The following is a 12,771-nucleotide window of genomic DNA, read 5'->3' as shown; positions in this document are numbered from 1 at the left end:
TATTTTGTAATTTTATAACTGTGGGCTATCACTGAGCAGGCCAAGAAGGACCTTAAAGTCCTAGAAACTCTGACCTATCTTCAAGTAATTTGCTGGTGAAACAAAAATAAAAAACTATTAGAGAACCTTGGCAGATGCTACTCTTGTGCTCAGTCATTCAGAAAACAAAAAGGTTTCAGTAGTAGTTCCTCAAAGTCAAAGTCATGGCTGAATTCCAATCAGTACCTTTTACCTTAGTATTATGAAATTTAACATGCAAACTTTTATACAACAAGAGAAAATCCTATAGAAGAAAAAGGCAAGTTGTTTTTATATTCTGCAGTCACATTTCTGAAAGGATACTATTACTCTTGAGGTCTCTGTGGATGATTGACTTGGCATGTAAGTAACTGGAAAAAAAAAACCACAAACCAAAATTATTTTAGCTTCAGAAACATGACTAAAATCCTGACTTCAAAATTTATAGTATACACTTAGATCATGAAACAAATTACCATAGACAGAAAGTTACGCTGTGATGGTCTTTAAATATGATGAAAACTAAAATTTACCACTAAGCAATTTAAGATTAGAGAACACTGCACCTTTACAGCACAGCCAACACCATATGGTTTTCTGTAAAAATAAACTTCCAGCTTAATCTTCTATGACTCTCATATATAAATCCTCTACTCCAGCCAAATCAGTCTATTCCTTGCTCTTACTGAATATGCTTTGAGGTTTTGTGGTTTTTTTGTGGGGGCTTTTTTTTTTTAATTTGCCTCTTTACTATTTTCCCTCTTCTAAGAATGCCCTCCTCGGCCCCTTCTCCACTTAACCAAATCCAACTTATTTTAAAAATCTCTCGAATTCCATCTCTCTGTCAAGTCTTCCCATCACCATACCAGTTGGGAGAGATCTTTCTTTCCTCTAAACTCCTAGAGAGCATAATGGTCAACCATTTATTTTGTTACTTATAACCAATAGTAAAAGGCAGTAAGTTATCCTTCCAGCACATCTATCTGTTTCCTTAATTAGACTACAATTTTCAGTAGGGGCAGAACTGAATGTTAAAGAACTTCTACAAATGCAAGAATCAGATGTCACATATGGATAATCACTGTGTTTATTCTGAAGTCAAATGATGGTACCTAGGCTTTAATGTTATCCAATAATGCAATTTCAGCTTTGTAGAAAGGAAGAAGAACTTTTTTATCCTTAATTTTCTATTTGGAGAGTGCTCCAAATTGGATAGAGACCTGGCCTAAGAGTCAGAAAGGTCTGGGTTTGAGTCCTAACTGAGACATACTGGCCTGTGGCTCTGGGCAAAGCACTTAGACTCTCAGGGTCCCAGGCAATTCTTCAAGTCTTTCTAAGTTGGTGATCTGCATTGGTGGGAGAAAGAATTTCCTCATTTGGAATGTCCAGAACCAATGAAACCACCCCCACCCTCATCCCCCCAAACCCCTCCTATATATTACAAGATTCTTCAGTAGACATTGTTTTTAAGAATAGAAAGCCTGTAATTTAACATTCAATTAGAAATTCTCAGCCAAACATATTAGTATTCTTCACAGAGAAATGTTTCTTAATATTATGTATACCATTAAAAAGAATGTATAATCATATCATATTAATAATAATCTCTTCAGCATTTTAAGGTTACAAAGTTTACATTTATCATCTTACTCAGCCTTCATAACAATCCTGTGAGGTGGATGTTATTGTGAATACTCATTTTACAGATGAGGAAATTCATGCTACAAGGGGAAAAGGAGGGAGCAAAGATCGATTAAGCACTGACTCTGCCAGACACTGTGCTAAACACTTTACAAACATTATTTCATTTGAATCTCACAACAACCTGGGGGGTAGATGCTATCATCCCCATTTTACAGTTGAGGAAACCAAGGCAGAAAAGTTAAGTGACTTGGCCAAGGTCACACAGCTAAGCAAGTGCCTGAGACCACATTTCAATCTGCGTCTTTCTGACTCTAGGTCCAACTCTCTATCCACTGGTACCACCTCGCTGCCTCACAGGCAGAGGAGAGGCTAAGTGACTTACTAGGAAATATCTGAGGCAGAATTTGTACTTAGGCCTTCCTGACCCCTCTACCAATACCAACAGACATGTGCTTGGCAGATTACAGCCTTAGAGTTGCCTTGGAGACTAAGAAGTGACTCACCAAGGGCCACACAGCCAGATGTACCAAAGATTTGGAATCTGACCCTGAGTCTTTCTGAGGGTGAGGCCCAACCAGCCACCTTAGATCAATATCTATACACGTGTACTATCAATGCAGGTAAGAAACATAGAGCTCACAGTTCCATGGCCACAGACCACACCCCTGATCTTAACCAGTCATTATTTAAATAGGTAATATAAGTCTGAAGGGAAACCAGAAGGCAGAGAGGGCGGATGAATTAATTACTACTACTGAAGAGAGGAGAAAAGTCTAAGGGCTGATTGTGGGTCAGGATCACATAAGCTCCATGAGGAACTTCTGCTATCTTCCTTGGCCCTTAGTATGATGCTTTTTAGACAGCACAATGACTTAAGAGTCACTGAATGAACGAAACTTCGACATAACAAATGAAAGCACTTAAGTGGGGTACTGGGAAGCTTTTGGGAGCCAGGGTAGGTCAGTGGGTTTTAGTTCCACTCTATGGTCCCAAAGCTGCAGCAGTGTAACCAGATCTTGCTACCTCATTCCAAAAAATGGTGTTTCTATTTTAAGCCCTCTATTTTGTGAGTATAGCTGCTAGCCATGCTGGGAAATAGGATAGGAAATAATATGCCCATATCTAGCTTCTAGTAATAACTCAAAATGCCTCCAAACTCACGTCACTTGTATTGAGGATTATCATGTTATGCTAGCACTAAACAGGAGCTGAGTCAAGCCCTTGGAAACTTTTCATTAGGACTATTTTCTTTTTTTGCTTGGTGCTTAGGAGTGAACTGGCATAGCCATCCCAATGGCTCTCAAAAGGTATTACACATCCTTATCATATGGCTTCCAAATACCTACATTCTCCTCTTATAATCTCTGATTCAGAATTGTAAGAGGCCTAGATGAAAATCCAGACCCTCGACATTCCCTGCTCTCTCCTTCCTCATCTCCCTCAGCCCTACCCCTACTGAGTCCCTATTCTGATCTTCTTTTCCAAACCACTATGCCTTCTGGAACATTCCATGTTATTATCAACACATTTCTCTTCATTTCAGTCCTCTAACACTCTGGGCATCTTCTTTCACTCATAGAAACCTGACTTTCCTTCGTTCCCAAGCCTCCTGACACACTAGGCTAGAGGAACAACAGGCATACCCCTTGGTCCTCAGTGTTCTTTCCAGACCTCAAGTAGCTTCCTTAGCTGTTCTCTCTCAGCAATGTTTCTTCCATAGAGTTTTGCTCCATCCATCTATATCAATCCTATCTATGTTGTAGCTGTAGTCATCTACTGGGCCCTAAAGCCATTTCCTCTATTTTCTTTTCTTTTAAATAATTTGATGTTTTATTTTTCCCCCAATTACATGTAAAAATAATTTTAACAATATATTTTTTTTTCAAATTTTGAGTTCCAAATTCTCTCCCCACTCAACTCTTCCCACTTCCCCCCTGCTGGAAGACCAGCAACTTGACATAGGTTATACTTGTATAGTCATGCAAAACACATTTCCATGCAAATCACGCTATGAAAGAAAACATAGACGAAAACCCCCAAGAAAAACAAGAAAAAGTATCTTCTATCCACATTCAGGCTTCATCAGTTCTTTCTCTGGAGATGGACAGCATTTTTCATCATAAATCTTTCAGAATTGTCTCGGATCATTATGTTGCTGAGAATAGCTAAGTTGTTTACAGTAGATCATCATATAATATTGCTAGTAGTGTGCACAATGTTCTCCTGGTTCTGCTCATTTCACTTTGCATCAGTTCATGTAAATCTTTCCAGGTTTTTTTCTGAGAGCATCCTGCTTGTCATTTCTTAGAGCACAAATGTACTCCATCACAATCATATACAAGAACTTGTTCAGCCATTCCCCAACTGATGGGCATGCACTCAATTTCCAATTCTTTGCCACCACTAAAAGAAGTGTTATAAATATTTTTGTACGTATGGGTCCTTTTCCTTTTTGTTTTTTCTGTCTTTGATTTTCCCTATTTTCTCAAGGAGTTTGCATCTGGCTTACAATCCTTGTTTTCCCCTACCTGGAGATTTCAATGTACATACTTGATATCCATCAACTATGTGGGCTTCTTAGCTCATTAGCTGACTCAACTCCTATGATCCTGTAGGTCACAGTCCCTTCATTCTATCTTGGCCACACACAGGAATGGTTATACTTGTAAGTGATCCATCACCATTATCCAGTACTATGAAATTCCTCTCTTGGATCTCAACTTTCCATCCTTCCATACTCCATATGCCTCACTCCTTCTAATCCTATGCTTTACCTTTACTGAACGTCTCCAGATATGGCACCCCTCCTAGTCTACCGACCCTGGACTGGCCTCACTTTCCTCCCTTCTAAGCCTAAACTCTAAAGATAACCACTATGGAGCCAACTAGAGTTATACAGCATCATCTACCCTGGAATTTATTTCTCCTTTGTTCTACTGTCACTCATGCCTTGCTAAATTCAAACACCAGGTTATCCCTACCACGTGTCTTCTCCATGCCTCTTCTTTTAGGTTGCTGAATGCCACTAGAAGAAGTCACAAAATCATGTTAACTATTCCACTACAAATGACTTCAACTGGGTTTCACTGCTGCATGGTAATCTTTTTGTTATTCTCAGATTCTCAGTCACTTATCTGAACCCTGATGTAATATAGTCTGTAAAGTTCCCTTGAATACTTAGAAGAATTCAGAATTAGGTCCATTTTTACACGTGATAAGAACCATTCACAGAATTTCAGATTTCAGAACTTAAGATTTCAGAGCTGAAAGGGACCTTAGAGATTATTTAGGCTCAGCAAAATTAAGTGACCTTCGTAAGGTAGTCTGTGGCATGGCTGACACTAGAATTCAGATGTTCTGAATCCCAACCCAGTGCTGATAGACAACTCCATGTTTAATAATATTGGTAGACAGGCCAAGTAGGTTTTTTTTTAGCCTTTAAATGAAAGAATAAAATGGCACTTAAGTGCTTACAGTTTGCCAGCCTTAGACTAAAGGTTCTCTAATTTCAATACTTAGAAGATCGATTCCTTTTAAGAAATAGAACTTATAGTTTTAATGGCAATAGCGCGTAAAGGGAAATGCCCTAGATTGGAGAGATCTATGATTGTACAAAGACTGAAAAGGTGGTCTGGGGCTAGGTTATAGTGATTCTTGAATGTAGGAAAGCATGGAATTCATTTTGTAGGTTAATTGCTAATAGGTGACAAGTATCTTTCAAGTACCCTCCAGACCCACTGACATTTCAGTGTACAAGTCTTCTGTTAAACACTATTGTACAGTGTACAGACTGTTGTACACTGAAATGTCAGTTTAGTAAAAATTTAGTAATGTCATTTTAGTAAAAGATTCTGCATAGTCCACTGGGTCTTTAATGGACGTTGACCCATACCAAAGTCAGACCCTGACTCAGACTGGTTAACACGTTGTTACCCTAATTTAAAAACACACCGGTTTATTTCTCCAATCACCTATCTATAGCTTCCAAGGTATTACACTTTGTCTTAATTAAGACTTCTCCCTTAAGCTCTTAGTTTTAAAATATCCATTTAACTTAACCCTTCAATTTTTGAGCCGTCACTCATTATTTAATTTAAAAATTATATATAATCTCTCAGATTATGACAGCTTCCTATTTTATTTTTCTAACAGTTTCTTAAAATAACTTATTATCCTTTCCAATGAGCTAACTAAGCAAAAATCAATGGATCTGAACAACCTGACATATCTACAAGGATTACCAGGGTAGAGACTTATGTTTTGGCTTCTTATTAATTGACATATGCTGAAGCAAGACATTATGTATATTTAGAAAAACTGGTTTTATGTAAAGAACAACAAATCAAAATGACCAAGTTTGACACTGGAGCAGAGTGGAAAAAATGGATTTTTCTCTCTCTTCATTGTGGAAGTGGGGGACTACGGTGTGAAATGTTGCATGTAATATCAGACACAGCTGAGATGTTGGTTGATTTTGCTCAACTTTTCCTTTTTTCTTTTAAAATCTCTGTTAAGGGTGGGCACCCTTGGAAATGAATGTTATATAACAGCAGAAGTCTGGCATCAATAAAAATAAAGAAAAACTTATTTGAAAGGCTATCAAAACAATTTAAAATACTTAATGATTTTAAATATTGTATACTTTCAAGCAAAACTGATCTTATTTTTTGAATTCTTAGCCTTAGAGTTAAAAACATTGCTCACTAATCATAATTCACAGTAGTAGTTTGCATTTTGAAAAGAAATTCTGTTACTATAAGAGATTATAAGAATTATGACATGTAAATATTATAGGGTACTACTGCTACTACTTTACCTGTATTAAGAGCATATGAGATAAAATACTATGACACTTTGATTCAACAGCTTAAAGTGCTGGTCAAATCCTTTGCCTAAAGAATGCTTTTAATTCAAGTATCTGAAGGGGACTGAAACACTCTTTCCAAGTTAATTCAAAGAGTTTCAACAGAGAAATACTTACTCCATGCCTTGTGCTGTTTGCCGCGCAATATCTATTAGCTTGATCATCTCAAATTTGGTCTCAATGATATGTAGATGGTGATATAAACTGGAGCCTTCACACCACTGTGTAACAATGGCCAACTGTGGCTTTGTTGAATAGCCCATAAAGAGTAGGATATTCACATGTCGTGTTTTCCTACAAAAAGAAAGCTTCAATTCAATTCAAGGAGCATTTATTGAATCTCTTTTATACGCCAGGCCCTATGCTAGCACTACCAAGATAAAAACGAAATAGTCCTGGCCTTCAAAGAGCTTACATTCACCGGGGTTGGGGTGGAGGGTAGGCAGCAGGAGAGAACAACATATACAAAAAGAAATAAATACAAAACACACAAAGCAAATACAAAATAATGTTTCTGGTGGGAAGAGCATTTACAATGGTAGATGTCAAGAAAGATCAGTGCTTTAAAGTTGTTTCTGAACTTTTGGTGTAGAACAGTGTAAGAGGACTTGTTTGTTCAGCTATTTCAAGAAACTATTATACCTTTCCTTCTTTTCACTGGGTGAAGCGCTCTGGCTACAATTTCTATACCTCTGAATTCGGGCTGCCCTTTCCTGCACATACTCTAGGCTTGTCCCTGTCTCTTTTAAAATGGATATGCAGAGTTGAATATGACATTCAAAATGTCTGACCAGCAGACAACTTCCTATTACCCGGACCCTTTCATACTGCTATTTCTAGGAGGAAAAATGTTTGAATATGAAATCTATTCAGAAGAACACTTCTGTTTCTACGTCTTCTGTTACTCTGAAAGTTCAATTCAACTCAGTTAAATGAAATGCTGATTAAACACTTTCAGCATGTAATACACTCTACTAGGCAGGTACTGTAATGTATGTATATACATTATATATATAATGTAATCTATACAACGAAAATATTAAATATTCCTGCCCTCATGAAGGTTATATTCTATTGTATGCAAGGTGGTAAGATGAGGGTATATCATGAACAGTAATAAGTATAATCAACGTTAGGAACTAACAAAGGCGAAGAAAAGATCAAAGAACTCTGGTAACATGTGAGGAGGGAGAAATCATTTATATAATCAAGGGAACTAAAGGAGGGCTTCAATAAAGGTGGGGCCTGAGCATTCCGAACAGCCATGTTAAGCAATGAGGACATTCCAAGCATGGGGATGGCTTTTGTAAATGAGGGAAGGCAAATGTAATGTTGGATTCTCACAGGGATGGCTAGTTGTCCCAGTCTGGCTGGAAGAATATGAAATGGCTCACAAGCTTATGGGTCAGTGAGTTCCTCTCCTTCAGATCCTTGTAGGTTAACTGATTTGCCCAAGGCCACACAGATAGTAAGTAGAGGAGAAGATTCAAACCTAGATTTCCTAACTCAAAAGCCCCATTCCTTTTCCATGGTTCCATGCTGGAAATGAACACTGGAAACAGCTGGTAAAGACCCCTAGACCGCAGGCCAAGTTTATATTTTATTCTAACAATAACAGCAAGTGTTTACATAACACTTTAAGGTTTGCAAAGTCCTTTACGAATATTATCTTATTTGATCGTCCCAACTACCCTGGGAGGTAGGTGCTATTTTTATCCCTATTTTACTGATAAGAGAACAGAGACAGACAAAAGCTAAGTGACTTGCCCAGGGCCTCACAACAAATGTGTCTGAAACTATATTTGATTTCAGGTCTTCCTGATTCCAGGTCCAGTGCTCTATACACTGCACCACCTAGCCGCTAGAGGACATAGGAAGCCTAAAGCCTATAGCCCCTCAACTTGTGCCTTGCTCACATCCCTCTCCCTTCCTCCAGAAGCTCACCCCTTGGATAGCCCCTCTATCAGTCTAATTTTCAACTTTGCTGTATCCCCTGGCTTATTTCCTACATCTACAAACATGTCTACAACCACATCTATAAAAAAACCTTAACTTATTCATACTGTCTTCAAGCTACCATTCTCTATCTTGTTCATTTTTCACAGCCAAGTTCCTTGAAGAACTATCTATATTTGGCTTGGTTTTTAAAGTCTTTCATACTCTGGGCCCTTCCTACCTTTCCAGTTTTCTTATACCTTACTGCAATCTACTACAACCTACTACCATCTACCCTCTAGTGACACCAGTTTCCTTGCTGTTCCTCAAAAAAAGAAACTTTACCAATGATGCATTTTCACTGGCTGTCCTCCCTGCCTAGAGTATTCCCCTTCTTGGAATCCCTGGCTTCTGTTAAGAACTCAGCTCAAATCCATCTTCTGTAGAAGGATTTTTATGGAATCAGGAAGACCTAAGATCAAATACAGCTTCAGACACTTATCTGTTGCTGGGCTGTCTTCTCTGGTGATATCTTCTCCTCTGTATATGTTTGCTATTTACTGCACTTTTTAAATGTTGTTTCCCCATTAGGATGTGAGCTTCTTTAGGGCAGTGACTGTTTTTGCCTTTATCTGCATCATAAAACTTAGCAGTTTAATGTAGGCACACAGTAAGTATTGCATTCCTCTATTCAAACCTCTCTCACATCCCTGACTTGCAGGTCTGACAACAACATCACCTTGCTCAAGAGCTTTAATTGTTTTCTATTGCCTCTAGGAAAAAATACAAACATCTGTTTGATATTTAAAGGTCTTTCATGATCTGGTACCAGCCTGACTTTCTATACTGATCAAACATGATTTTGTCTCATACATTCTATATTCTAGCCCAACTGGCCCACTGGCCGTTGCTCACCTATGAAATTTCATCTTCTCCGACCTCAGGACCTTTGTACAAGTTGTAATGGTCTCCCCTTCATCACCTCCACTTCTTGAGTCCATACCTCCCTTCAAAGCTTAGTTCAAGTGACCCTGATTTCCTAATTCCCCCAGTTCTTAGTATTCCCCTTCTTCCACTGTAATTTCTCTGTATTTTTTCCCATATGCCTTGTGATTACTTATCTGTGTACATGTTGTAGCCCTACAATAACAGGTTAGCTCCTTGAGGGCAACTGTCTCATTCTCTTTGTATCTAAGCATGATGCTCGGCACACAGTGGACACTTACTAGGTACTTTTAAAAGCAAACTGAAATGAAGTGTATGTGAGCATGGAAGTGATACAGTCAGATCTGTGCTTCAGAAAGATGACTGGTGGGTATGTGAAGAAAGGACTACAGAAGGGAAAGACTGGAGGCAAGGTGACTGATTCAGTGTACAGAGGAGGGATGAGAGGTCCCTGGACTAGAGTGGTGAACTACATGAATGGAGAAAGGGATGACTGTGAGGTGCTGTAGAGGCAGGAGGCAGACTCGACAAGCCCTGCAACCAAATGAACGTAGTGGAGTACAGGAGGGGCGAAAGAATCTGAGTGTTTAAATGTTGGTGCCTGGGAGGATGGTGTTGCCTTTGAGAGGAATAAGTGTGAAAGGAGGATCAGGACAGTTGGAGGACATGGGAGAAAAGAAAAATGTATTCAGCCAGGGACATCCTGAGTCTACATCCTGATGCCTACAGAACATCCAGCCAGGTGGAGACAACCAGAAAACACATGTAGGGCTCTAGAGAACAGGGGTGCAGAAGAGAGCTTATTGGGGCTGAACATACAGAATTGGGAGGAGTCATCTGTGTACAGATGACAAATGAATCTATGTGAGTGGATGAGATCCAAAGAAGAAGGTACACCGAGAAATGAGAAGAGGGTTCAGTATTGAGGCTTGGGGACTCCTAGGCTCAGGCAGCGGAAATAATTTCTAAGTCAGTAAATAAATAGGAAACACATCATGATAAACATCTCAATTCCCTGGAAAATAATTTACACAATGCTCACCTGAGCACTCCTACTTCATTTTTGAAGGCCTGTAACGCTGAGGTGTGGGTGCTGTCACATTCAACATTTTCACAGCTACATCACCTAGAAGATAATTGTCGTCCCAAGAGAAATGCATTTTTAAAAAAGAATGGTTGGGTATTTCACCAGTCACCATAGCTCTGCTAAAATCTACATCACTAGGAAATGTGGTTATGAATTACGCTCTAACTTCTTTCTTGTTTGATTGTTTTTTGGGAGGTAATCTGGGTTAAGTGACTTGCCCAGGGTCACACAGCTAGGAAGTGTCTGAGGCCACATTTGAACTCAGGCTGACTCCAGGGCCAGTGTTTATTCGCTGCACCACCTAGCTGCCCCTATACCCTAACTTCTTAAGTTTTCTTATTTTCTGGGGGAAAACCCAACCAACGAGAGAGGAGAGATGCCAGGAGAGTTTATATTGTTTAAGTCACTGGGAATTCAGTTTTGTCAGTTGCATTCCAAAACCATTATCAAGAGTGGTTAACTATTAGATCTAAAAAGAAACATAGTTAACAATGGATAATGCTGAAGCAAAAAAATGTCACTCATCAGTGTTAGCTGAAAAACAAGCAAAATGAAACTAACCTTTTCGCACTGCAATGTTTAAGACTTTCAGTTATGGATTACTTTAAGCTCAAGTAACAACCTATCTCATCAGTTACTTTTTTATTTAAAAGGGATGATTTTACTTAGGAAATATGATTAATATGATTATATATATTCAATTATGGTTTTTTAATGTAGCTTAACATCTTTAATGTAGTTTAACACTAGAGTGACCAGTAACAGCAACATATTTTGTTATGAATTTGTATTTGAGACCAGCTTGAGGCTTTCATATGTGAATCAACTTTGGAAAATCACTTTTAATCATACTTTAACAAAAGGTAAGAAAGGGTATTAATATCATGAATCTATAAAAAACTATTTTTATTCCTTGTAGTTTTTAAAAATCAATCTTTGGAGAATTCCATTGAATGATATGCCATATGATAAAATAAATAATACTTACTTTAGCACTTTCCATGAAAGATTTCAAAACATGCAGTAATTGTAAACTTGAAAACTAAGTTTTATTCTAATGCTTACATACCATGCCATTTCCCCTTGTAGACTGTTCCAAATGATCCAGAGCCTATCCTTTGTCCAACTGTAATCTGCCCATCTGGAATCTCCCAATCATCACTTGAGTCCCGTCGACCAAGTGTTTTCTAAGATAAAATTCAACAAAATAACATAAATCAGATTTATTCATTATAAAGAAAATATATCTTAAGACTTGCCTATGCCTGGTAGTGCTACATGAAAAGATTTAGATTATGATTTTATTTTCCATCGGAATTAGCAATATCTGATTTACAATTTAGTATCAGGGCCCTCATAAAACATTGCTGCTGTTTGTCCTTCATTCTTGAAGAGGACCATAATATCAGGGAGGCGATAATTCCATAACATGAAAGTGAACTGGATTTAAGTGAAGAGGTCTGTGCAAAGTCACCAGCCTCACTTTCTCCTCCTGTGCCATCTGGGTCCAGTGGCAAGATACAGATAAGGACAACTGGAGATGGCCCAGAATGAAGTGGGAGACCTTGGCCTTTTTAAGCTAAGGTCTAACAGGTCTCAGTTTGACTGAGGCAACACCTTATTCAGAGATTAAGGCTAGGTAAGAAATAAAGCAGAGAATAGCCTCTTTTATCTAGTTCAAAAAAAAAATCAATCTGGGAGGGGAAGACCCTCAGGGTTTCTGGCCAATTGCTATTTACATTCACTTTGAGCCAAAGGAGGCTTGGGCTGGGACCTATTGTTGGCCAATCATTGAGAGCCAGAATGATTTGGGTTTTTGTTCTTAAGGAAAAAACCCAGCATTAATCAAACTGATGCTGGGATATACAAAATCAATTGTTACTTACTACTCATTTCTTAAACCAAAATAATTAACTCTAACATATCAAGGTCATTTCACCAACCAATCTCTATCCGCCCATGACAATATTTCTTAAGCAGTTTTCATTATCTACCTTGTCTGATTCATTCTTTTCCTAAGCAGACAGGCCATACAAGCTCTTAAGTAAACATCTGCACATGCTATTCCCTTTCCCCTCTTCCTGCTACCAAATTATTAGAAGCAGTAGGTCCCATTCCTCAGCTACCAATGCCTTTGTCTCAGCCATGAAAGAGATGAGAACAGCAATCAGCGGTTCAGAAATAATTTCTGCACCAAAAGATCGTCAGTTCTAAGACAGTTTTTAGAAATATAAATTGAATGTCACAGAAGACCAAATCAGGTTTTTACATGAAGCAA

General features: G+C 38.4%; 1 protein-coding gene across 1 annotated transcript in view; it reads right to left on the bottom strand.

Moving 5' to 3' along the window:
* The window catches only part of BRAF (B-Raf proto-oncogene, serine/threonine kinase), a 158,018-nt gene that overhangs the window by 32,276 nt on the left and 112,971 nt on the right, over positions 1-12,771 (bottom strand). Inside the window, 5 exon segments of the mRNA XM_036761459.1 lie at positions 343-389; positions 6,644-6,820; positions 10,449-10,485; positions 10,488-10,532; positions 11,563-11,680. Of these exon segments, the coding sequence (XP_036617354.1) occupies positions 343-389; positions 6,644-6,820; positions 10,449-10,485; positions 10,488-10,532; positions 11,563-11,680 (424 nt within the window).

This window comes from Trichosurus vulpecula, chromosome 5 (genome assembly GCF_011100635.1).
Source record: "Trichosurus vulpecula isolate mTriVul1 chromosome 5, mTriVul1.pri, whole genome shotgun sequence".
Classification (NCBI taxonomy): domain Eukaryota; kingdom Metazoa; phylum Chordata; class Mammalia; order Diprotodontia; family Phalangeridae; genus Trichosurus; species Trichosurus vulpecula.
The sequence above is the reverse complement of the archived record's forward strand: the minus strand, read 5'-3'. Positions and strand labels throughout refer to the sequence as shown.